General features: G+C 33.6%; 1 protein-coding gene and 1 long non-coding RNA gene across 3 annotated transcripts; one reads left to right on the top strand and one right to left on the bottom strand.

Annotated features, from left to right (window-relative positions):
• On the top strand, positions 1-26,712 carry SHCBP1L (SHC binding and spindle associated 1 like). 2 transcript variants are annotated; one of them, XM_036912587.2, is made up of 10 exons: positions 2-595; positions 2,133-2,282; positions 7,266-7,480; positions 8,261-8,347; positions 8,419-8,637; positions 16,908-17,013; positions 22,662-22,815; positions 23,988-24,238; positions 24,961-25,083; positions 25,932-26,712. In XM_036912587.2, the coding sequence occupies exons 1-10, from the start codon at positions 200-202 to the stop codon at positions 26,181-26,183; spliced, it is 1,953 nt and encodes a 650-aa protein (XP_036768482.2). In that variant the 5' UTR covers positions 2-199; the 3' UTR covers positions 26,184-26,712. The 2 variants fall into 2 exon arrangements, 1 of the variants encoding a protein (XP_036768482.2); XR_008999380.1 differs by lacking the exon at positions 23,988-24,238 and having other exon boundaries at positions 1-595; positions 25,932-26,158.
• On the bottom strand, positions 18,583-22,760 carry LOC118926086 (uncharacterized). The gene is made up of 2 exons (XR_005030324.2): positions 22,627-22,760; positions 18,583-20,573 (listed from the first exon to the last, which is right to left on the bottom strand). It is a non-coding gene; the product is annotated as an uncharacterized LOC118926086 (long non-coding RNA).
• Positions 26,713-27,343: the final 631 nt, after the last annotated feature.

Here is a 27,343-nt window from a genome sequence, read left to right as displayed (position 1 = left end):
GAGCCGGGCCCCGCCCCACAGCTCCCTGACCCACCCCAGCACCCTCGCAACACTCCATCCCTCCACTCACCCGCGGCCGGACCCCCTCGAGTCACCGCGCCCGCTGCGGGCTCTGGGGGCGCAGCTCGCCCATTGGCCAGCGCGGCTCAGGCGGGAAACGTGGCTAACGGCTGCAGCTGGCCCGCAGACGGCTGAGGAGATGGCGTCGGCGCCCGCGGTGCCCGGGCCGGAGGTCTCAGTCCGAGTTATCGGCGCCGGCAGGCGAGGCGAGGAAGTCGCCTCGGTGCCCACCGGGGACTCGGTGGCGTTGGGGACCCTGAAGAGCGCCGCGTCCCCGGTGCGGTCGGTGGTGGCCTCCCCTCGCCGCGTGAAGGGGAAAGCCAGGCGGCGGCTTCAGCTCCCGCCGGTCTCTCAGGCCGAGGGGGCCGAGGAGGAGGAGGAGGAGGAGGAGGAAGGAGAGCCCCTACCCTCGGTGCCCGAGGAGGGGGTAGAGAGGGCGCGGCCACTGCCCCCAGTGTGCGTGTACCCCATGAGGGGGATGTGGCGGGCCGAGAGGGTGGCGCTGTACTGCGACGAGGTGCTGCAGGGCTGTGAGGTGAGGGCAGGCGGCCGCCACCAACGCACCTGTCAGGGTCTTCCTCTGGGAGTGACGATACAAAGGGCATGAAAGAAAAAAAAAGGCGTTTCAAAAAATTAAATTTACTCAACATTTATAGGACTTCCTCCTCACCAGGGGTACCCAGGCCTTGTCCGAAAGGGGTTTCGGTTAGATTCTTCCGTCAGTCAGGAAGCTTGTCGGTTAAGGGGGCAGCTCTGGTGGTGTGTCTGCGGGCTTCTGAAAGGTGAACAGAGAGGCCTTAGCAATGCCCAGGGTCCCACCCTAGTTTTTTCCCTTAACAATTTATGCCCAAACATGCAAGAATTAAATTACTTAGCCTTAACTTTTACACTACAGTACTCAAAATGTTTATAAGATTGGTTCCCAGACATCGGTCTAGGATGTGAAATGTTTTGTATAGAGTATGCATACCTGCTAACACTGAATAGAGCAAGTATGTCCCTAACCTAATTTTTTTAAGTTAAAGCAGAAGAAACTGTGTACAAGGATATTCATTGCAGTGATAATGTGTATGAATTAAAAATTAGAAACGAAATTTCCAAGTATGGGGGTCAAAAAAGTACTTGTGGTGACTTTATATAATGGAAATCCATGAAACTGAAAATTGTTTTCAAGAACTATAGATATGCTTCTGCTATACTGTGAAGTTAAAAAAAATTGGGAGACAAAACAAAGCATTATTTACATGTGTGAATGAATATATGCGTAGAAAAAAGACTGGAAGGAAGTACACCAGAATATCAACAACGGTTATTCTGAATTCCAGGATTAGAGGTGGTCTTTGTTTTTCTTCTATTTCTGTATTTTTCAGATTTTCTTTAGGTTAACCATATTTTATAACCAGAAGGAAATATTCTTAAGAACACCACACCATAAAATTAGGACAGTATTAATGGCCAACTTGTAACTGATATTGAGGGTTGGAGAAGGTGAAGTCTGTGACAGGCAATTGAAAAACATTTATATAAATGATCGTGTCATAGGTCTGAGTCTCAAAAAAATTATTCTGTCATTAATCACACAGAGTCCAGTGACTGAGTTCAATAACTTAGATTACTTATCATCCTGAGGTAGCTGAATTAAATTTAAAAAATGAAATGCACAGTATTTATTGAATGCATAATATGCCCATTTGTTTTATAAAATCGATGCTATTTTAAATTTTTATGTACTGAATATGTTCTAAATAGGCCGTGATATCTTTAAAGTTCAGAAAAAGTACTGTTTTCTAATGTATAATTACTGTTCTTTCTGCTCAGTGGATTATTAAAACATATTATTTAAATAATAAGTAGATGTCTCGTCTCTGAATGTTGAGTCAATAGAACACTTAAGTTTATTTTAATTTTTTAATGTTAACATATTTTTCATTAAATATATATATATATTCAGTTAAAATCTATTGTTTTCTTACATAAAAAGAGCATATTGGTCCCATAAATAGAAATCAGTACAAATATAAATAAATCTATAATTCCATTTATTTATACATAATTTTTTTTTCTTTTGCTAGGCAGAAGATGCTGATGAGGCCATGAGTAAATATCTATCAGAAAAATTAAAGTTTACAGACAAATGGCTTGGAGTATGGAAGACTAATCCTGAGTTATTCTTTGTGAAATATGAAAAAGCTTCTATTCCTTTTGTTGGTATACTGGTTGAGGTAAATAATTTTTACTTGGTATTTGTTCTTTTGAGTAATGTTATCGATTATTTTTAAGACCAAAATATGACCTCATTAACTTGGGGCTTTCATACTTAAACAGAGGTTGACAAAAGTTAAATCTATTTTAATTTTCTAAACAAATTAATAGTGTAAAAAGGTAAGGGGGAATAGTAACACTCATTTACCGTAACCAGTTATCATTAAATGGCAGCTAGTAATATGAGGCAGTATTAGCCTAGTTTCAATTGCTCAAATAATGAAAAATAACCAAAGTGCATTTCTTAAAAATAGTATAGTAGGCCTTCTTTTTCCATCATTTCCCTTTAATTTTAATTTATCTGAATTATGAGGTTTAGTTAGATGAGAAAAGAGAAAAATGGATCAGAAAACTATTTTAACTGTTTAAATTAGAAATTTTTTCCTGTGAAAAGTAGACATTTAATATAATACATCAACTTCTAAGTTTTCATCTGATAAAACTTTGTTTTTTTTAGTTCTATAGGTTAAATATTTTGTCATATTTGATGTCATAAATTCGATCCATTAAAAGGATAATTATCCTTGTATAGAAATTAATCACACTCACAAATGGTACCCCTGCCCCAGATAGATATTTCAAATCTGTAGTTTTGGTCACAAGAAAAGCATGTGTTTGAAACTCATTACATTGCACACTATGTGAAAACAATTCAATTCTGTGTTCTATGGAAAAGTTAGTGGTATTTTCATAGATAAACAGCATATTTTCAATCATAGAGACTACAAAGGAATATGAAAGGGTCTTGGGATTAATTTTTTTAACAATACTCTATTTTTAATGTTTCTTTGAGATTTGCTCAACTTTAGATTTTACGTAGCTTTTGCCTGGAACTTTCATAACTTCTCTGAACTTTTTTTATGTGGATAAAATAAGAGGAGGTGAACTATGTGAGTCCACAACTTTTTTTTTTTATTTTAGCAGTATAAGTTTGAAGTTTTTTTTCATGTGGAACCCCAACATATACAGTACATTAAAGACAACATTTCTGACTGAAATGAAGAATGGTGTCTTAGCAACTTCTTGGCTTCTCTCTTCTCAACACCTATGATAGCCCCTACCCTCCATAAAACCTTTCAAGATCCTAAAGTTACACAGAAGCTAACTGGATTAAATTATCTAAAAATTCTATCAAATTCTAAGGTTTTACATATAATACATTGATTATATGCTATCTTCCTTATCCCAAAATAATAAGCAAGATTACAGATCATTAGATTGCTTTAAAATCCTCTAGGGGCTGCCAATTTCCTTTAGACATTAAAAACAAAGGGAGAACAGAGGAAAAAGCAGAATAGTATATTGGCAGATTTTAATTCTTTGAATTATGTGGCAGTGAGACTGGCTCTCGGGACCTCAAGATTGTCAAGGAATTTTATTTTTCATAACAAATCTAGTACAGCCTTTGATTCTAATACATTTTATCTATATATATGTATAATACATAATTTAAACTGATTTTTAAAAAACAAAAAATATTTAAATATAAGGTCCTATCAAATTTTATACCTTTTGGAAATATATTCTTGCTCTGTCACAAATACGGATTGCACATCACTTATTATATTCAAACACCCCATTTTAAATAGTTACTCTGTTTTTTACACTTTTTTCTGTCCTATAATGTCTTTGAAAAATAGAATTTATATTAAATTCACTAAAAAATGTGTACTTCAAAGTTTGGTTAGTGATTTGAGGATATGTCCTACATTTAATTAATTATTGTCATATATATTGATGCTGTAACATGTGATATTTAAAATGTTTCTTTACCTAACTTTACCTGAAAATAAAGACTTTTATTGGACACATATTTGAAATTTTTCAAAATCAATTATTATAACTATTCATTTTAAATTTGGGGTTAATATTTAATATGACAATAATATAAATAATTTTAAAAAGGTTATTTTTAAGAGCAGTTTTAGGTTCACAGACTAATTAAGAGGAAGGTACAGAGATTCTCCATATACGGCCTGCATCCACACATGCATAGCCTACCCCATTATCAAAATCCCCCACCAGTGGCACATTCATAACAGTTGATGAATTTTGAACATTGACACATCATAATCACCCAAAGTCCATAGTTTACTTTAGGTTCACATTTGGTGTTATACATTCTGTGGGTTACAACAAAGGTGTTATACATTCTGTGGGTTACAACAAAAGGAAACATGTCATTAAATATGACATGTATCCATCAGTATAGTATCATATAAAGTATTTTCACTGCCTCTGTGCTCTACCAACCTTCAACCAACCCCTGGCAACTACTGATCTTTTTACTGCCTCCCTGTGCTCCCTCCCTCATTATACATGCTAATCATAGTGCCCCCTTTCTTTTCCCCTCCCCCTTGTCCCTTCCTTCTCACCCATCCTCCCCAGTCCCTTTCCCTTTGGTAACTGTTAGTCCATTCTTGGGTTCTGTGAGTCTGCTGTTGTTTTGCTCCTTCAGTTTTTTCTTTGTTCTTATACTCCACATATGAGTGAAATCATTTGGTACTTGTCTTTCTCCGCCTGGCTTATTTCAATAAGCATAATACCCTCTAGCTCCATCCATGTTGCAAATGGTAGGATTTGTTTTCTTCTTATGGCTGAATCATATTCCATTGTGTATATGAACCACATCTTCTTTATCCGTTCATCTACTGATGGACACTTAGGTTGCTTCCATTTGTTGGCTATTGTAAACAGTGCTGTGATAAACATAGGGGTATATCTGTCTTTTTCAAACTGGGCTGCTGCATTCTTAGGGTAAATTCCTAGGAGTGGAATTCCTGGGTCAAATGGTATTTCTATTTTGAGCTTTTTGAGGAACCTCCATACTGCTTTCCACAATGGTTGAACTAGTTTACATTCCCACCAGCAGTGTAGGAGGGTTCCCCATTCTCTACAACCTCGCCAACATTTGTTGTTGTCTGTCTTTTGGATGATGGCGATCCTTACTGGTGTGAGGTGATATCTCATTGTGGTTTTAATTTGCATTTCTCTGATGACTAGCGATGTGGAGCATCTTTTCATGTGTCTGTTGGCCATCTGAATTTCTTCTTTGGAGAACTGTCCGTTCAGCTCCTCTGCCCATTTTTTGATCGGATTATTTACTTTTTGTTTGTTGAGGTGTATGAGCTCTTTATATATTTTGGATGTCAACCCTTTATCGGATCTGTCATTTATGAATATATTCTCCCATACTGTAGGATGCCTTTTGTTCTATTGGTGATGTCCTTTGCTGTACAGAAGTTTTTAGCTTGATATAGTCCCACTTGTTCATTTTTGCTTTTGTTTCCCTTGCCCGGGGAGATATATTCATGAAGAAGTCCCTCATGTTTATGTCCAAGAGATTTTTGCCTGTTTTTTTCCAAGAGTTTTGTGGTTTCATGACTTACATTGAGGTCTTTGATCCATTTTGAATTTACTTTTGTGTATGGGGTTAGGCAATGATCCAGTTTCATCCTCTTACATGTAGCTGTCCAGTTTTGCCAACACCAGCTGTTGAAGAGGCTGTCATTACCCCATTGTATGTCTATGGCTCCTTTATCATATATTAATTGACCATATATGTTTGGGTTAATATCTGGACTCTCTATTCTGTTCCATTGGTCTATGGGTCTGTTCTTGTGCCAGTACCAAATTGTCTTGATTACTGTGGCTTTGTAGTAGAGTTTGAAGTTGGGAAGTGAGATACCCCTGCTTTATTCTTCCTTCTTAGGATTGCTTTGGCTATTCAGGGTCTTTTGTGGTTCCATATGAATTTTAAAACTATTTATTCCATTTCGTTGAAGAATGCTGTTGGTATTTTGATAGGGATTGCATTAAATTTGTAGATTGCTTTAGGCAGGATGGCCATTTTGACAATATCCATTCTTCCTAGCCAAGAGCATGAGATTAGTTTCCATTTGTTAGTGCCCTCTTTAATTTCTCTTAAGTGTGTCTTGTAGTTTTCAGGGTATAGGTCTTTCACTTCCTTGGTTAGGTTTATTCATAAGTATTTTATTCTTTTTGATGCAATTGTGAAATGGAGTTTTTTTCCTGATTTCTCTTTCTGCTAGTTAATCGTTAGTGTATAGGAAAGCAACAGATTTCTGTGTATTAATTTTGTATCCTGCAACTTTGCTGAATTCAGAAATTAGTTCTAGTAGTTTTGGAGTGGAGTCTTTAGGGTTTTTTATGTATAATATCATGTCATCTGCAAATAGTGACAGTTTGACTTCTTCTTTACCAGTCTGGATGCCTTGTATTTCTTTGTTTTGTCTGATTGCCGTGGCTCGGACCTCCAGAACTATGTTGAATAACACTGGGGAGAGTGGGTATCTTACTCATCTTTTAACTGAAAGCTTGTACCCTTTTATCAACTTATGTTAATGTTTAATTTTATGTTAAGATTTAATGTAATAATTTTTAAAACATTGCTGTTAACTAAGTGGTTCTCAAGCACTGATTTTCAGACAAATCAGTGGATATCACTATACTGTGGTGACTTGAGACAAGTAACCAAGTTTATGTGGCTAAATGTATTCAACTCGAGGAGTTTTTGATTATGTCCTTTCCACTTTTTTTGGCATTTAAATAGCGTTTTGCAAATGTGATATAGATAGTAGGATATTTCTAAAAACATACTTTCATGGAAAAATAAGTAAAAATATTTTTTTAAATACTACTTGTTCAATAAAATCCAAAAGTCTGGCAACTGAAACTTAAATAATGTGAGAGATACTCAATTTCTTTCATGAACTAATATATTTAAAAAGTAGGTTTGAAAAATTGTGTGATATTTTATTTAATATTGATTTATAGTTATGTTGTTAGAAAACTCAAAAATTTGTTAGAGAAGTCATAAAGATTTTAAAAGAAGAAATTTTATAAATAGCTTATATGTGATAAAAAAAGTCCTTGTGGTTTACTTTGATTTGTAATTACAAATTTTATAATACTTGTCTTAGGTAACCTGTAAACCACGCCAAACCTCATCATGTTGTTTCAAAGTTACTGCTTCTATTGCTGAACCATTTTCTTCTAACATTGCAAATATTCCAAGGAATTTGGTGGATGAGATTTTAGAAGAATTAGAGCATAGTGTGCCTCTCTTAGAAGTGTACCCTGTTGAAGGACAAGATTCTGATGTGCATAATATTGCTTTGGCCTTGGAAGTTGTAAGGTATTAAAACTTGTTTATGAAAGTTCAAATTACCACATTCAAAATGTTACTTTAATATGTAAGTTTTGTTTCTATAAGCACTTTGTAAGTATTTATCAATTTAATTTTTACTGCTGAATTCAGTTTGTCCATTTTTGATGAACACAGCTGTAACTCTTTAGACATTGCAGAAGTATTATATATGGACAATGAAAAGTTTGCCATTTTTTGATCTTTCGTTTTGCAGAATTTGAATTTAAAGAAGTCCTAGAGATAAGTAACATTAAATTATATTTGTATTTAAGCATCTCAACTATATCAGATTTCATTTTTCACATTTAAGAGCATTACAAATACTAGAGGATGTCATCTACATTATGATTGCTTCTTACAAGTTGGTACAATTTGAGGAAAGCTGTCCATCAACATAATACAGAATATTTGGGAGCATATTTTTGTTTTTCTAATGCTTCCCCACCTCAAGATACAAATTTGATTATATCTTAAGTATTATTTCCTCAATAAACAAAATTGTAGCCACATTTTATGAAATTTGGAACCTGAATTTTACAGTACCACTTTAAGAAACATTATCTGTAATAACCTCAAATAGAATCCAGATCATCTAATTTTTATAAAGTTTTACCTTTAGTATTAGTTCACTGAAATATCATTTAAAATATTTTTCTTAAGAATCAAGCAAGATTCATGTAAATAATTCTGACATCAGAATGTCTTTTTAATTCTATACATGGTACTGGCTGTTTTTGATCACTTTCATATTAATTTGATTTATCATAGGTTTTTTTATGACTTTCTTTGGAGAGATTGGGATGATGAAGAAAGTTGTGAGAACTATACTGCTTTGATTGAAGAAAGAATTAATTTGTAAGTATAGCTAAACACTTATTCAGTACATTATATAAGATAAACATTATAACTTTATTGATACTTTTCAGGTGGTGTGATATACAAGATGGAACAATACCTGGTCCTATTGCCCAACGTTTCAAAAAAACTTTGGAGAAATATAAAAGCAAACGTGTTGAGCTCATTGAGTATCAGAGCAATATTAAAGAAGCTCCATCTGCAGCAGAGGCTGTTGAATGCTGGAAAAAGTACTATGAGATAGTAATGCTCTGTGGATTATTGAAAATGTGGGAAGATTTACATCTCCGGTAATAATTTGCTTTATTTACATGGAAGCAAAAAGATTACATGGTCATTCTTTAATCATATCATTTAACTTGTCACATATGACAAGTTGGTAATAGATTGAAATAGATCATAAAATTAAATATCCAATTTATGAGATAAGCAAAGGTACAACTACCAATATGGAAATTATTTTTGTATTAGTTGAATTCACTGAAATCATTGATTTTTTTCAATGAAAAAAATCTTATAAATCTCGTCCATTCCTTATCTTTCATTTTTACCTTCTTGATTTTGGCCAAAACATAGGAAAAGAGGAGGTAGACCTCCACATAGAATATGCAAAATAGAGAGTTCGCTAATTTGGCTGCCTTATAATTTCTGCTTTTCTAACCAACATAAGTTGATAAGTTATTATTAAATAAAACAATGTACTTTAACCAGCATAATTCTCCGGAATATATTAGAATGTATTAAAACATTTTTACATTACTGTACAGTAATGTATATATTTCTGTCTTTGTTTTAAACAGAGGGAAAACAAGAATTCTTGCTCAGGGTCCCAAAATTAATGGACAATTTTGAATGGAGCCAAAGGACTTCTGACCATTTCATATTAAAGTGTTAAACTCCTTCCTTTGTGTTCCACCTTTGCTCATTCTTTGCCCTATGGATTCTGAGGCCCATTTTACTTGTCTAACAATTGTTAGCCTAAATCTTTTCTTTTTGTATTTCTTTCAAATTTGACCTAATTTTTTTAATCACTAAGAATCTCATTCTAGTGCCTATTTTTGATGTTTTGTAATTATTGGGATTCCTGTATTACAGAACTTTGGGATTACTTTGGGAAATCAATATAGATAAGATTTTTTTTAAATCTACTTATCTAGAAATCTGGATTCAAGAAAAGTTGAATTTGTATACAAGTTATCTTCATTAGACTTTATATTCTAATGGCATCTTAAAAATAATATTCATGGAGAATCTAAGTCTGGGAGTAGTGGAGTGAGTTAATTAGTCAAACATTTCTATAGATAACATTATAAAATTTGGACAAAAAAATAAAATTATCCAACTATTTGAAGGCACCATGAAATGTGACCAAAAGTAGATAGCTACAACCAGAAAAGTTTATACTTGAAGTGGATTTGTCCTTGGAATAGGTACGAAATGGGGATTTGTGGCTTTTAGTTCTGAGGGTGATCACCAGTTCTTATAGCTCTGGCACCAGAAAATGTAGTCTTACTCTTTTAAAGTGACAAAGAATAGAATTCAGGGCTGGCAGAGCAGCTGGAAATTTAGGTGAGATATCCTTAAAGTAAGAGCTGCAAAAATGGTGAGATCAAAACTTTGAAGATAAACTCTTCCCAAATCCTTTGCTGACCACTAAACTATACTGCCATTGGAAGGGGAGAGAAATATGGAAACCATGCTAAAAAAGAAAGCATGAAGCTGAGAGAACTGAACAGGAGATGTCAGCTGTTGTATTACCTCAAAGGAAACATTTGGCATTTTGAAGGTAGGCAAGTTCTACTCAAAGATCTCCAGGGGAAAAGACTTTACCAGAGCCTTTTCTTATCTAGAAGAAGGCATTTCCTTCACTCCAGCCCCCTTCTAGCCTTCCTTTCTAGGGAAAGGAGGGCATTAAGAAACACTTATAAAGGCCACAGACCAGGGACTTAGACACACTAAAAGACTAATATTGTAAGGTTATAGAAAACTTCCTCTCTACTGTACCTTACAACCATATCAACAGGGTTCCAGTATAGTAACTGGATTATAGCTAAAAGAGCTACAAGATATAGACTCTGTCTAGACAAAGAGGAGTTTTCAAGGAAGCCCAAACCAAAAGAAGAGATAAACATATGGAAGCTACAGGCATTTGAAGCCTCTGACCTACAGTTACAGAAAACATTAAAAATAGCCTACCTCATGGCCAGATTAATATCACACCTCACATAAAAGCCTATTTACCTCATTTCCTCTTATCCAAAAAATCATGATCATGCTTGGTTTCAACAAAATATTACAAGATGTGCTAAAGAGCAAAAAAAGACAATCTGAAGAGAGAGAGCAAGCTTTAGAACCAGACCTAGGTATAGTTTTAGAATTAATCAGACAGGGAATTTTAAATAACTATACTAATACATGTAAAGGTCTAATGGAAAAGAGTACACACTATGCAAGAACAGATGGATAGTATGAGCAGAAGATGGAAGCTCTAAGAATGAATTAAAAGAAAATGCTAGAAATAAAACTGTAAACCTAAATGAGGAATACCTTTGATGGGCTCACCAATAGGTGGGGACACAACTGAGGAAAATATCAGCTTAAAGATAAGACAATAGAAGCTTTTCAAACTGAAATGCAAAGAGAAAAAAAATGAAAAAACAAAAAAAATCCAAGAAGTGTAGGACTGTTTCAAAGAGTGTAGCATACATGTAATTAGAATACCAGAAGAGCAAATTCAGCAGAAGAAATGTTGAACTAATAAAAAAGAACTGATAAAAGTAAGAATTTTCCAAAATTAAATGCAGACACCACACCATAGATCCAGGAAGCTCAAAGAACAGCAAGCAGAATAAATACCAAAAAATCTATACCTAGACATATCATATTCAGACTGAAGAAAACCACAGATAAAGTGAAAATCTTGTAAGAAGCCAAGGGAACCAGTGGATGGAGGAATACCTTACTTATAGGTGAGTAAGAATTACAGTGTATTTCTTACAAGAAAACCAAGCAAACAACATGGGAGTGGAGTGAAATATTCACAGTTGAAAGAAAGAACCACTAACCTAGAATTCTATATCCAGTGAAATTATCTTTCAAAAGAGGAAGACAAAAAAAAACACAAAAAACTGAGGGAATTTGTCATCAATAGACTGGCCCTATGAGAAAGGTTAGAAGTTATTAAAGGAGAAGAAAATGTTAAGGGTCAGAAACTCAGAACTATGTATAGAAAGGAAGAGCTTAGAAGAATAAGTGAAGGTAAAATAAAATGTTTTTCTTATTTTCAGTTGATCTAAAAGATAATTATTTAAAGTAATACTAGTTATAATGGTAATGAGTGATGACAGTCTATGGATTGGTGAAATGTCACAGCAATGTTGTAAGGGAGGGAGGAGAGAATTGGGAATACTCTGTTAAAAGTTACCTGCACTACATGTGAATAATATACTATTACTTGAAGGTAGATTTAGATTAGTTAAAAATATATTTTGCAGTTTATAAGATAAACACTAAAAATTTTTTTGATAATATGTTCAGAAAGTAGATAAAACAGAATCACAAAATGCTCAACTAAAACTAGAGGAGGCAGAAAAAAGAACATAAAGAACTAGAACAACAAATAGAAAATAGTTACAAGTATGGTGGGTATTAATTCAACCAGGTCAGTAATCATTTTAAATGTGAATCACTTTAAATACATAAATTAAAAGATGAGAATGTCAAAGTGGATAAAAAGACAAGGTCCAACTATATGTTATAACAAACCCACCTTAAATATAAGGGTTTCGAATGTTAAAACTAAAGGGTTAGAGAAAGATACTTCTAACACAACCATTGAAAAGCTGTAGTAGCTATATTAATTTCAAACAAATCAGGCTTTCAGAACCAGTAAAATTTCCAGGGATAAACAGAGGCATTTCCGTAATGATAAGGGGGTTCAGTCCTCTAGTAAGACATAATAATCCTTAATGTATATGTACCCAACAATGGAGCATCAAAATATGGGAGGCAAAAACTGAGAAATGGAAGGTCAAATAGACCAATCCACTATTATAGGTGGAGACTTTAGCATTTTAAAATAATAATTGATAGCTCAAACAGCAAGGAATTGAGAATTCCTAAAATCGATAAAGGACAGCTACAGAAAATGTATAGCTAACATACTTAATGCTGAGAAACTGGTTGCTTCCTCCCTAAGATCAGGAATAAGACAAGGATATTTTATATCATCACTCCCATTCAACATCATGCTGGAAATCCTAGGTAGTACAGTTAGACAAGAAAAAGGAAAAAGAGTTATAAAGGTTGGGAAAGAAGAAATAAAACTCTTTGCAGATGACTTTTGACTGTCTGCATAGAAAATCTCAAAGAATCAACAACAGCAATGACAAAAACCCCTGGAACTAATAAATGAGTTTAGCAAGTTCACAGGATGTAAGAGTAATATTCTGAGGCCAATTGCTTCCTTAAATACCAGCAACAAGCAATTTGAAATTTTTAAAAATATAATTCACAATAGAGCCCAAAAAATGAAATACTTAGGAATAAATCTAACAAAACCTGTACAGGTTCTGTACGTGGAAAACTATAAAACTATGATGACAGAAAAATATATAAATAAATGGAGAGGAATTACCTGTTCATGGATTGGAAAACTCAGTAATAACATGTTGGTTTTCCCAACTTAATCTGTAGATTCAATGCAATCCTAAAGAAAATCTCAGCAAGGCATTTTGTAGATACCAACTTACTATTTCTAAACTTTATAAGGAAATGCAAAGAGCCTAGAATAGTCAGCACACTACTGAAGAAGAATAAAGTGGGAATACTTGTACTCCCTGATTTTAGGGCTTACTATAAAACTTTAGTACTCAACAAAATGTGGTATTGGCAAAAAAAATAGATACATAGATCAATGGAAGAGAATAGAGTCCATAAATGAATACTTCACACAAATATAGCTGATCAGTAATAAAGAAGCAAGGGAAGTTTAATGAAGAAAGAATATTATTTTCAACAAATGGTGCTAGAATAATTACATATCCATATGCAAAAATGTAAACCTAGACACAGACCTTATTCTTTTCACAAAAATTAACTCAAAGTGATCCATAGACCTAAATGTAAAATAGAACTGTAAGACTTCTATACTAAAACATAAGGGGGACCTAGGTGACCTTGGGTTTACTAATGGGTTTTTAGATACAGCACCAGAAGTACAATCCATGAGAGAAAAAAATCGATAAATTGGACTCTCTTAAAATTAAAGTTTTCTGCTCAGTGAGAGACACTGTTAAGAGAATGAGAAGACAGGCTATAGATTTTCAGAAAGTATTTGTAAAATACATATCTGATAAAACATTTCTATCTAAAATATACAAAGATCTCTTAAAATTCATCCATAAGTAACAAACAGCCCAATTAAACATGGGCAAAGGATCTGAACCAACACCTCACTGAAGACAATATACAGATGGTAAATAAGCATATAAAAAGATGCTTAGTGTCATTTGTCATTAGGAAATTGCAAATTAAAACAATAAGGTGCCATTACATATCTATTAGAATGGCTAAAATAAAAAAATTGACCGCACCAATTGCTGACAAGGATGTGGAGCAACAGGAATTCATTCATTTTTAATGGGAATACAAAACAATACAGCCTCTTTGGAAGACAGTTTGGCAGTTTCTTAAAAGCTACACATAATCTAACCAAACAACCTAGCAGTTGTGTTCCTAGTTGGTATTCACCCAACTGGGTTGAGATCTTATATCTACATAAAAACCTGCACAGAAATAAAAAGGATTACTTTGGAATACTATGAGCAATTAAATGCCAACAAATTAGATAACCTAGATCAAATGGACAAATTCCAACAAAGATACAATCTACCAAGACTGACTAAAGTAAAAACAGAAAATCTGATTTAGTAAGGAGTAAGGAGATTAAATTAGCAAATTAAAAACTACCCATAAAGAAAATGCAAGGACCAGATGTCTTCACTGATGAATTCTACCAGACATTTAAAGAATGAACACCAATTCTTTACAAACTCTTCCCCACCCAAAAAGAAGGAAATGGAACACTTTCCCAACTCATTCTGTGAGACCGCTATTACGCTGATACCAAATCCATACAAAGACATTACAAGAAAACTACAGAATATATTCCTTATAAATATATATGCAAAAATTCTCAATAATATACCAACAAATTGAGTCTAGCAACATAGAAAAAGGAGCAAACATTATAACCAGGAGGGATTTTCCCCAGGAATGTAAGGTTGGTTTAAGATATTAAAGTCAGTCAGTGTAAAACAGCATAATAATAAAAAAAAAAAAACCAAGCCACATGATCATGTCAATAGACACATGTAAGTCCAGGGAGAGGAAGTCCCGGGGCAAAATACCTCTAAAAACTGAAGTCAGTCAAAGGGAGAAATAAAGTTTAAAATCCGTTTATTGCTTACAAACTGCAGTCTGGGGCCTTCTCTCCTGCTCCAGCAGAAGCAGTCCAGGGCCATCTCTCTCCTCTGCTCTGGAAGAAGCCAGCCAGCTCCCTCCCCTTAACCTCTCAGGTTCAGACACGCCCTGGGTTGCCTAGGTAATTACCCATTGATATGGAGATTAACTTCTCTCCACCCTTGAGGAATGATGCAAATGTCCTAAAGCCATACTTCTCTCCAACCTTGAGCGTCTGTTGATATGCAGATGTACTAGAGCCAGGCCAGAAATTCTGGAAACATTACAATTTCACCCACAACACAGAAAAAGCATTTGACAAAATTTAATCCTCTTTCATAATAAAAAATCTCAGAAAACTTGGAATAGAAGGGATCTTCAACCTGTTTAAGGCTATATATGAAAACCCTTTAACATCATACTCATTAATGAAAAATGAATGTTTCTCCACTAAAAATAGGAACAAACCAAGGATGTCCACTCTAGCCACTTAAATTCAAATTATACTAGAGGTTCTAAGCAAGACAGGTAAAAAAAAGAAAAGCCATTCAGATTGGTAAGGAAGAAGTAAAGTTATCTCTATTTGTAGATGACATGATCTTGTATAGATAAATCCCATAATTAAATAGTAATCAACAACATAAAGAAACAAATTGCTGATACACAAATAACATGAAAGATCACAAAATAGGCTGAGTGAAAAAAGCCAGACACAAAAGAGTTCATAGAATATTATTCCAATTTAAAATTCCATTAAAAAAGTCCAAAAAAGGGAAATTTATGACAGAAAACATCAGTGGTTGCCTAAGAGTGGGTGTGGAGGACTGACTGCAAAGAAGCATGAAGGAACTAATCAGTATGTTAGGAATGTTCTGTATCTGGATTATGGTGAATGAGTTAAATGGGTGTATATATTTGTAAAACCTCATGAGAAGGGTCACTTAAAATGATTGCTATGTAAATTATACCTTAGTAAATTTTATTAAAAATACTGATGTATACCTTTGATTTTAAAACTAGGATTACATGATAAACTACTGTATTTCCTGAATATAGGATGCTTTACTCTTTGAGCAGTTAGTTCTCTTAAGCTCAAAACCACTTTCGTAAATGGGTTAAAAATGCAGAGTGGTTTTAATTTTTAAATGTTAAATGAAACTTTTGCATTGGAAGAATTGCTAATATGTTGTAATTCAAGTTTTAATGACTTGCATGGTAGATTCTTAGAAACAGTTGCCTGAAATTTCAAGCTTCACAAAAATATTTGATAATTGAAATAGAAGCTGAAAAATATTGGTACTAAAGCTGTATCCAGATAGCATCAAGCAATAACCAAGGTGCTGCAGGGAACCCAAAAGAATACATTACACCTAAGGAGATTATTAATAAATCTACATCAACTAGAAAAGGACTATCCCTTTCAGCTGACAATAATGATAAAAGTTATACTCAGATTTTCTTTCTTTTGATGACACTTAAATGACAGGAAACAGGAACTGTAAAGAAATGCAGAAAGAAGAAAGAATGTAATTAGAAGTGCTTAATAGCAAACAAAAAGCTAGAATTGAATGTTCTCCATGTAATTGTAGATTAATGATAACAACAACAACAACAACAAGCTAGAATTGTTCTGCTGGGAGAACAAAAGTGAATATATCTATGGAGACCATATCCTTTGAAACAAAGCAATCTATTAATTGAACATAGTATCTAAAATTAGGCATGTCCCAAAACAGACTTGGGCCTGAGTATCACAGGTGTAACCCATCTCTGCTTTGTGTGAGTCTACAATTCAGTGGATTATTGAAGTAAATCAGGAAAATTTTCTACCTTACTGAGAGGTTGAGATGGTTGAGGTTTTGATTGTAGTGGGTTGCATGCAGATTTCCATGTAAAACCATTAAATGAAAAGATTGTAGAGTTCGAGGCTTTAAACATTCAGTTATTAAAAGATTTTAATCGTTCTATTGCTCTCAAGGAGCTTAATGTTAGTGAAACTCACTTCTCAAAGATGCTTAGTCCTAAGTTTTTATTTTCTAAGAACAGGTTGAGTCTTTTTCAAATTAATTTAATCATAAATAAATATTTTCAATTCTAGAGTTCATGGACCTTTCTTTCCAAGAATTCTGAGGCGTAGGAAAGGAAAAAGAGACTTTGGAAAGACTGTAACACATATTGTAGCAAAAGTGATGACTACTGACATGGTAAGAAATACACTCTATTCTTATTTGTTCATTTAAATTTTAGCTGCATATAATCAGAAAAGAAGCTCTTTGAAGGTAGAGTTCTTATCTGACATTAATGCCTCAATTTCCCCCATTATATCCAGCTCAGTAGTTGGCATTTAATAGGTACTAAATAAATCTCAGTAACAATTTACTGAGTACTAACCGTATTGCCAGGCACTATGCTAGTAGCTATGGTCAGGATGGGTGACAAATATGAGAAAGACTGCATTTGAGGGAGAATCAGTTTTGAACCAGACCCACAGTCTTGCTTCTTCATATATTCAAGAAGTTTGAATTATAGTAGAGATATGGACAAGTAAACAATTACAACACAGAATAACTGCTATGAAAGGAGTATGTACAGGATGCAGATAGGGCAGATAGGTACATAAGCCAGAATTAGGACTTCTGGCACTGCTAGCTGGAAGTAATAACTCGGCTGAAACCTGAAATATGAGTATAAATTTAACCAACTTGAGAGGGAGAAATTTTATGACAGAGTAAATCTTTCTACCTCAGTTGACCTCTCAGCAGCATTTCACAGCAGTCCTTAATATTTTTTTTTATTGCTTCTGTTACTATACCTACCTGGTTTTTATTTTCTCTAGTTGCTTTTCTTTTTTTCTCCTTCTGTCCTCTATCTGGCACTTATCTTTTTCCTGCACTGTATTATCCCTAAGTGATTTATTTTATCTCTTCCCATGACTTTGATTGTATATACTAATCACCTAAAATGTATATCCAGAGGCCAGAATTTTGTTCTGAACCACAAAGTATATGTCCAGCTGCCTATTGCTCATTACCACTTGATTTCAACTCAAATGTCCACAATTAAATTCATCTTATCCATTGTTTGCATTCTAGAGTTTTTTGTTCCAGTAAATGGCACCACCATCTACCTAGCTGCTAATTTTAATTTTCTGAGTTGTCTTAATCAGACCCGTCATCACTGTCATATACCCATTTTTTCTTCCTTGCTAGCACAATATATCCTAGTGTACACTGTGTTGTTTCAGAGAGTCACTGTATATCCTTCAGGTATCAATTACCATTTTCACAAGAAAAGGTTTTCTCAGCCTTACAGAATACATTAGACTGCTATATACTCCCATAGCACCCTGCATTTCCCTTACTGGTACTTCACCTTACCATGCATACCAAACGCCCAGCAAAGATGGCATTTAACACCTAAGAAGAGAGTGGTGAGAGAGAAAGCTGGCTTATTGGGCTGGTCTTCGCTGTCCTACTTGTTTTTATTATTTCCAACAGAATTTAATTTTCCTTTTAATTGCTTATTGGGTCAGATTATTCAATAACATTAATTATTCTATCAATTACTTTTGTAAAGATCTTTTTAAAAAGCAATAAATTTTGCTTTTATCTCCAGCCTTATATTATCATTTTTATTTTTACTTAACTTTTTTGTTTTTAAATCTGCCCTTATTTTCCCATGTTACAGTGAGAAATACCTTTGGTTTTTATCCAATGCTTTGCAGATCTGCTTTCATTTGTTCAAGTAAACATCCATCCATTTCAGAGGCCAGGATGAGACTAGATCTTTTATTTTAGATTTACCTTTGAGGTTAACAAAATATTTTAATTTTGATATAGTAGTCATAGCTACATACATAGCCTTTAAACAATTTTCTCAACTTTGAAGACTCTTTACTCAGTGTTCTTCCTTCCTGATCAATACTCTTTCCTTAAACAGTTTCATCCATGCCCATCATCTTTATGGTAATCTTCACAAGCAGTGTAGTGAGAAGACATGGACTTTGTAGTCAGATAGCCCAGAGTTTAAATAGCCTGAGACCACTTAGTAACTGTGTAATCTTGGGTAAGCTGCTTAACCTTGAACCTCAGTTTCCTTATTTATTTATTTGCTTTAAAAAGATAAAATCGTGTACTATGCTGATTAAAAGCATTGGCTCTGGAGCCAAACTGCTTGGATTCAGATTCTGGCTTTACCACTTACTAGTTATGTGATTTTCAACAAGTTATTTTACCCATCTGTACTTTAGTTCCTTATTCGTAAAACCTAAAATAGGGATAATACAGTATTCTTCATTTATAGAGTTGTGAGGATTAAATGAGTTTATATTTGTAATATGCTTAGAATAATGCCCAATACTTAATAAATGTTTATCACCAACAAGAACAACCAGAGGCACTACCTTACAGGGTTTTTTGAGGATGAAATGAGATGTTAAGTACCTAGATGTAAAGTACCCAGCCATGCCTGGCACACATGGTTTCTCAGAAAATTTGTTTCCTTTTCTCTTTCCCTTCTTGCTTGTATTCTTTGCTGACCAACATTACTACATGTCCTGAGCATCTGTACTTGGGTATCTCACTGACATAGAACAGTTCTAAATTTGAACTTAACTATCTTTTTGTACACAGTTCTCCTAGTCGTCCTGTATGCTTTATTCAGCTGTCACAAATATCCTTCCAATCAAATTAAATATCAATCCTTACCTACTCTCTTATTCTTCAAAATCTCAAATTGTGATGACTGTCTTTAGATAGACCCATTCTGGCTCCTGAATCATTCCTGGCAAAGATAAATAGTACTTGTTCTAGTGCCTAAGTTCAACATTAGTCATTCTCCCAGACCTTAGACAAACAGCAGTATCCCCATTGTTCATCACAGGGCTTTATGCTGTTCTTTCTCTGGAAACAGGACAGTGTGGTGGTAAAGAACATAGGCTTTGAAATAATGAAAATCTGGGTTTGACTCACAGCTTTGCTTCTTAATACTTGTATGAGATTAAACAAATTATAATTAGTTTCTCATATTTCCTCATCTGTAAAAGGGAGTAATGCAGTCTACTATATTGAGTTGTTAGGCTTAAATGAAGTAATTTCTACAGACCTTTTAGCAAAGTGCCTATCACAAAAATGTCAACTGCTCTTATTACTACTGTTTGTCATTCATGTCCCAGTAATGTATTCACCATTGTTGTCAGATTTTCCCTGTAATGCTACAAAAGATGTGATCATTGTATCTAAAAACATACCGGGTACAAAGAAGAATATAGGGTCATGTTGTCTGCAGATGGAGATAGCTTCCTTCTTCCTTTCCAACCTAGATGCCTTTTATTTATTTTTACCTAGTTGCTCTGGCTAGAACTTCTTCTGGATAATATAATGTTGAATAACAGTAGTTAAAGTGGGTATCTTTGTCTTGTTCCAGATCTTAGGGGTTTTATGGACTGAATTGTGTCTCCCTAAAGTTCGTATGTTGAAGTTCTAGCCCCCCAGTACCTCAGCATGTAACTATATATATATATTAGGTGATAAGGTAAATAAGTGATTAAGTTAAAACAAGGCCATTATGGTTGATGCTAAATGAAAGTCTGACTGGTGTCCTTTTAAGAGGCAATATGGACACACAAAGAGATAACAGCAGTACATGTGTACAGAGGGACAACCATGTGAAGAGGCAGCAAAAAGGTGGCCATCTGCAAGCTAAGGAGAGAGGCCTCAAAAGACACCAAATTGACACCTTCATTCTGGATTTGCAGCCTCCAGATCTGTGGGAAAACAAATTTGTATTGTTTAGCTAACCTAGTCTGAGGTATTTTGTTATGACAGCACTAGCAGACTACTACAGGGAGAAATGCTCTCTTGTGGGCATGTGGGACCAAACTGGGGCTAAATGCAGTAAACACAACTCAGGGACTACCAACTCATTTCGTCTTTCAGCAGCATTTGACATTATCAGCTACTTGCTCCTGTCATGACATCTTAGTCTCCTGATTTTCTTAATACCTCTTTGGCCATTCTTCAGCTTTTTTTGTGAAATCTTGTTTTGTTTCTATTTACCTTTCAAAAGTTCCTCAGTGTTCTATCCTAGAGTACTATCTTTCCCTCTTTACACACTCTTGCAGCTAATCTCATCCATTCCTATGCCCAAATTGTAAGTTAGTATCTCCAAGATCTTTATGCTAGTCAGATCTCAGTCCTATATTCTAGACCCTTATGTCCATAGTCTACTAGAAGCCTCTACTTAGCAAGTGCACTGGTACCTCAAATTAACTGGCACTAAAATTAAATGCATTATCTTCCCCCATCAAACTTTTTTTCTCTCTTTTATTTCCTGTTTCAGTGAATAGAACTGAGACAGATTCTAGAGTTCTTCTAAATTATTTATCTACAGAGGCAATCCTTGTACTACCACCAAAGTATTTAGAGTATATAATATATAAAGCCAGCACAAATGAATGTATTGGCTTGCTGATTTAGTGAAGATTATCAGTTTCATATATATGTGGAAAAATGTTCACTCTTGCTTATTCAAAGGAATGGAAATTAAAATGGGCAGTGAGGATTTTTGCTTAGTAAAGTGGCAAATATTTATAAACTTAAAAGGTACCCCATGCTGATGAGTTTGAAGCAAAATGAATTTTCAAATCAAGTTTTAATTGGTTAAACTTTTCTGGAGGGTAACGTAGCAATATGTATCCATCAGACTTACAATATTTTATGACTTAGACTCAGTAATTCCCTATCTAGTAAATTAGCCTAAAGAAATACCTAGAGATGTGCTTACGGATATTTGTGCTAATTTCTTGATATGGAAAGAATTATAAGCCATCTAAATAAGAGTAAGAAGATCATAATTAAATTATGATTCATCGATATCATTAGGCTTTGATAATGATATGAAAAATTAGGCTTTGATAATATATTTAAAGACATGGGGAAATGGGATATAATGTAATGAAAAATCAGGATTCAAAGCCGTAAACATGTATGGTATGACATGTTGGCATTATAAATAAATGAATATATGCATGGGGAAAAGACTAGAAGGACATATCTGTGTAAACAGACTTTTATTTAGGCAAAAATGTGCAGGTTAAAATTTCCATTTTTGTTCTTTCATTTTCTATGTTTTTTATTACAAGTGCCACTTTTACAATAAGTAAAAAGGTATGTGAATGATAATGCCATTTCTATTGAAATAAAAGAAAGGACATTTTTTCAGGATAAATTTTTAGTTTCCAAATTTTATTTTTGAAGTTCCTCACTCATGGTACTAATAATGACGTTCTCTCCTCTTTTCTATTCCCAATGCAAATTCCTCATGCTTTTTGGTTTTAGTTCTAGAATCTTTAACATACAAAGTTTTGTTGATTTACCAACGTTGTAGGTTAGAGTTAATGGAAACAAAGTACTATATTGAAAAGAAATCTGTCACCATAAAGACCTGGATCTAAATAAAGCTTAGCCTCACCACTCACTGTGTCCTTTGGCAAATCATTTAATCTCTGAGTTTAAATTTTCTTAACTTTATAAGGGGATAATAAATAATACTTTACATCCAAGAACTGTTGTGAGGCGGTATTATGTAAAGTTCAAAATATGACTTCTGGCATGCAGTATTTAATAGCTGTAAAAAGATTAGTGATTGTAAAGAAAATCTCATTTCATCATTCTCTTAATTGATAGGCTGATACTTTTGAGCATTTAATGAACATAATAAATACATACAGTGTTTACAGTTTATTAGTATACAAGGTAAGTCTTTGGAAAAAGGAGATGTTATCAACAACTAATTTAAATGACTTGTTTCAGTTTTACCTATTGTTGACGGTCTACTCTCTTATTCTTTTCAGGTAAAAGACTTAGCTTCAGACACACTTATCCAACAGCACGATGATTTGGATTTGGCTCTGGATAGCTGTTACAGTGGAGATACAGTGGTTATTTTTCCAGGAGAATATCAAGCTTTTAATCTCGCTTTATTGACTGATGACATCATTATAAAGGGTGAGCAGGACAGTTTGCAATCTTTTTATAGCAATGTATATTATAATGGACAAATTGTGTATTGTAAACATTAATAAATTATTAGAAATTAGAACAAAGTTTATGTATCACAAAAATCCCTTATATGCCTTTTACAATTGAGATTTTTCTCATCTGTTGAGTATATTATCTGCACAGGTGACTTCATCTGAACATATATACCAGAGCAAACTAATCAATGAGACTAGTTTTTCCCCATGATAATATAGTACTACAAGCACAGATTCTAAACCAGAAAAAAAGCAAAAAACAAAAACCTGGTTGTAATATTTTCTATTAGCTCCATCCATGTCTTTACCCAAACTACTTTTTTCTCATGTCTCCACTGTACTTCATATCACTTTTGTAGGAAAACCCAAATGTAAGGCGATATTAAAATATACTCAGCATTTTCTCAAAAATGTTAATTCACATGCAGACTTGCTAAAAGAGTAGAAAAGCAGAATTTACTAAATTTCTTTAGATTCTGAACATATTTAGCAACTTTATTTCTACCCTTTTACATTGAAGTAAGGATATTCCCACTGTCCAGCAAAAAGGAAAGAACAGTTGACTTAAACTTTGTGCATCAATTCAAAAATTAAGCAAAATTTTTACTAGATTTTGATGAACAAAATCAGTTGTATTTTGCTGAACTAAAGATTGTATTTGTAATTTTAAAACTTGTAGACTTCTTCAAGATCCAGCCTCTTATTTTTGGACTGATGTTAACTTTGGATTGATGATTTGACTACTCTAAAGCAAAACTATGAATATTAATCTTATAATGCAAGAGTCTCTGTCTTTTTTTAGTTATGGTAATTTATTATTATTTTGAAACTAGGTTATGGTAAGATACTTTTTGTCTCTTATACACTTAGTAAATATAATTTAGGGAAATATGTAGTAGAATGAGTATGTTGACTAAATACCTTAAGTACATTTAGATTGATTGTAAACCTAGATTCTTCCATCATGACATCAAAATATGAACAAAATATTATAGTTACGTACCTAATTAGTTAACTGAATAATTACATATATTATTTTATTAGAAATATGTTAAAAGAGAAACTTAGTATTACTGAATGACCTAAAGGGCTTTAAGCTTTGGAATTACTGATTTAATTGTTTTTTTTGTCCCTGTGAATCAGGAGTTGGAAAGAGAGAGGAAATTGTTATTACTTCTGAACCTTCTCATGACAGTTTTGTGGTGTCCAAAGCTGACAGTGTGAAACTAATGCATCTATCTTTGCTACAACAAGGGACAGTTGATGGTATTGTGGTGGTAGAGTCTGGTCACATGACTCTAGAAAACTGTGTATTAAAATGTGAAGGAACAGGAGTGTGTGTTCTTACAGGGGCTGCTCTGACAATTACAGACAGTGAAATAACTGGTGCCCAGGTATTCCATTTTATAACAACTATGGCTTTATGTGTTTATAGATAATTTTGAGTTATCTTAACATGCAAACAAAGGATAACAATTACTTCTTTGAATTGCATTATAATTAAGCTTAGAAACTGGTAAAACTTAGGGAAATGAACAGCCTAAGTATAAACTAAGGAAATATTGAGATTTTTTTAAAAGTCCAGGAATCAATGTCTATAAAACAGATGAGTCGGTTACTTGATGTTTTATTTAAAAATAATTACGCATTCCGCTATCAGACATTGCTGATATTGCATTAGTTGACAACTTGAGCCTTCAGATAACAATCACAAAGATCATTAAAGGACTGGAAAATTGAAATAAAAAGATTAAAGGAAGAAAAATGGAAGGACCTTTTTATAGAATGACTTTTTAAAAATTTCCACTAAAATAAGCAGCATTATGAGGGGTTCAGAGTATGTATAAATTTTTGTAACTATTGAAAAGAATTCCTTAAAGAGATTTTCAGCTCTTAGAGACTTCAACCTTTCTGCTAGAATGATTCTGTAACACAAATATTAATTTTCAACATTTTAAAACATGATCTCTACAATAATTGTTGCATTCAGTGTCTACTCATGTAACTCAGTGTACTTACAGTGCTCATATACAATTACAATTTTCAAATCTTAAAGAAAATTTTGAAGAAGTAAGTGTATGTTTTATAGATTGTTTTATTTGCCTTTAATTTACAGGGTGCTGGTGTTGAATTATATCCTGGGAGCACAGCCATTTTGGAAAGGAATGAAATTCATCACTGTAATAATCTCAGAACTAGTGACAGTTCAAAAAGCACCTTAGGTGGAGTTAATATGAAGGTATCCTCATATTTCTTAATATAGAATTGTAAGAATTATAAATAACATAAATATACTAAGTCTTTAAAATTTAGTCTAAGTAATCACTGATATGACAAAGTATGTACAGTTTAAATAGTACGATTTAAATGATGGTTGATAGGAAACAAGTTTAGTCTTATAATTTAATAATTTCAACTTAAATTCTTAGCAAATAAGTGACTATGAGAAAGTGGGTAAGTTTTGCTTTTGCTTTTATAAAAACGTTTTAGATTTTTCACTGAGCAGATCTGTAATACATTTTGGAAAGTAAAGCAAATTAAGAGAATAATAACTATTTGAGAAATATTTGTCTTATTTTCAAACTTTGTAAAATAATTTAAGCAACCAATTAAAACATTAACAATGATAATTTTATAAGTGAAATGCCTTCCCATTCCTTTCTACTTCTGTAAATCCTACCTTCCTAGGTCCTTCTCTAGACTTGTGTATTCAATGAAGTTTTTTTCCTAGAACTTGTTTACATATCATTATTTGAAATTATTTTCATGTTTATCATTTTATCTAAAATTATTTTAATATTCATGTTATTTTAAGTCAGCTTCATGGGATATAGCTAGGCTATCCTCATTGTAGTTTCTTTTATCAACAGCTGATAAAATAAAATGAAAACTTCATTTAATATTTCCACATTAAACATTTTTGTAGTTATATTAATCAGTGTAAGGAAAATAACTTTCAAAACTGAATCAGTTCTTTTAAAGAAACTTATAAACCCAAGAATAAATTCTAGAGTTTATTACATGTTAGTCCATATTTTTTTTTATAGAAATAACTGAAAAAACTAATTTCCTTGAATAATTCAACAGGTTCTTCCAGAACCCAAACTGAAGATGACTAATAATCATATATACAACAACAATGGCTATGGAGTAAGCATTCTTCAACCAACTCAACAGTTTTTTATTGTAGCAGAAGAAGCTCTCAACAAAGGGGCTGCTTCAGGAGATAAAAAAGATGATAATATGCTGTCTAAAGTAATGCAAAATCTGAACCTGGAAATGAATAATAATAAGATAGAAGCAAACGTAAAGGGGGATATCAGAATAGTCACAAGTTGAAGCATCTGGATTTATGTTAAAGTTTTCTATTTCAGATATTTAATAAATAATTCTCATATCCCACAGAAATGGTATTTTAATTAAATTCAAAACTTAATTTAAAAATATTTAACTATTTTAATGTTTATTCATTGATTCATTTTAACATTTTTTAATAAGTTTTGAGATACAATTCACACCATAAACTTCACCCTTTTAAAGTATGTAATTTAGTGGTATTTAGTGTATTTTTAGTATATGGTACTACCATAATCATTTAGTTCCAAATATGTGGTTGTAAACATTGTTTTTAACACTCTCTGTTTAATAAGAAGCATTAGGTGTTTACATAGAGAATAGAAAACAATAAAGTTTATAGCCAATTTCCTGATTCGTTCAAATTTATCTGTGGTAGTAACTGGAATAAGGTAGGACAAAGTATATTAAATATTAGGCTCAATTGCAGGAAACAAGGAAATCCAAAATAGAGAGAGGTAGACAATATAGAAATGTGTTTCTCCCTCATTCAAGAAGTCCAAAGGTACTCAGTGTAGGGCTAGGTGGCTGGTAGGTAGGTGTTCCATGTTAGAAATTTAAGTTTCTTGTCTTACCATTCTATGGTTTTCACCACATGGCCCAAGATTGCAATTGTTTAAGCCATTATGTCTAAATTCAAGCCAAGAAGAGAAGGGCCTTTCTAAAAAGTTACACACCTCATTTCATCTTTCATGCCACCCTCCAGCTGGAATCTAATCACATGGCTACACTATCTGCAAATGAAGCTACGAAATATAACCTTTAAATTGGATGGCCATGTGTCTGTCCTCTGAAAAAATTTTTTCCCACAACAGAGCTTATATTGATTTTAGTATGTAAAAGGAAATGAACACTCGGGCTCAAGCACTGACTTTTCCTCCCTCAATCTGACTTTCACTTCGTGTTATCAGTAACGTAACAAAGGAGCCCCTGTATTGCCATACTCTTGAGCCTGAGAAGCTGAAAAAGGCAAAGGCATGGTTGTTCTTCAGTGTTTCACTGACTAGTCCTGTCCTTTTTAAAAAAAATGTAACAAGTCTTGCTAGCTGGGTGACAGGTAATTCCAGGGACCGTCTGTGAAAGCCCTCCCAAGAACGATCTTTTTATAACTAATTTAATGAGCTGTAAGAGTGGGGATTTTCCTT

The sequence above is a fragment of the Manis pentadactyla genome, chromosome 9 (assembly GCF_030020395.1).
Source record: "Manis pentadactyla isolate mManPen7 chromosome 9, mManPen7.hap1, whole genome shotgun sequence".
NCBI lineage: Eukaryota > Metazoa > Chordata > Mammalia > Pholidota > Manidae > Manis > Manis pentadactyla.
Note: the sequence above shows the minus strand (reverse complement) of the source record. Positions and strands in the feature narration are given on the sequence as shown.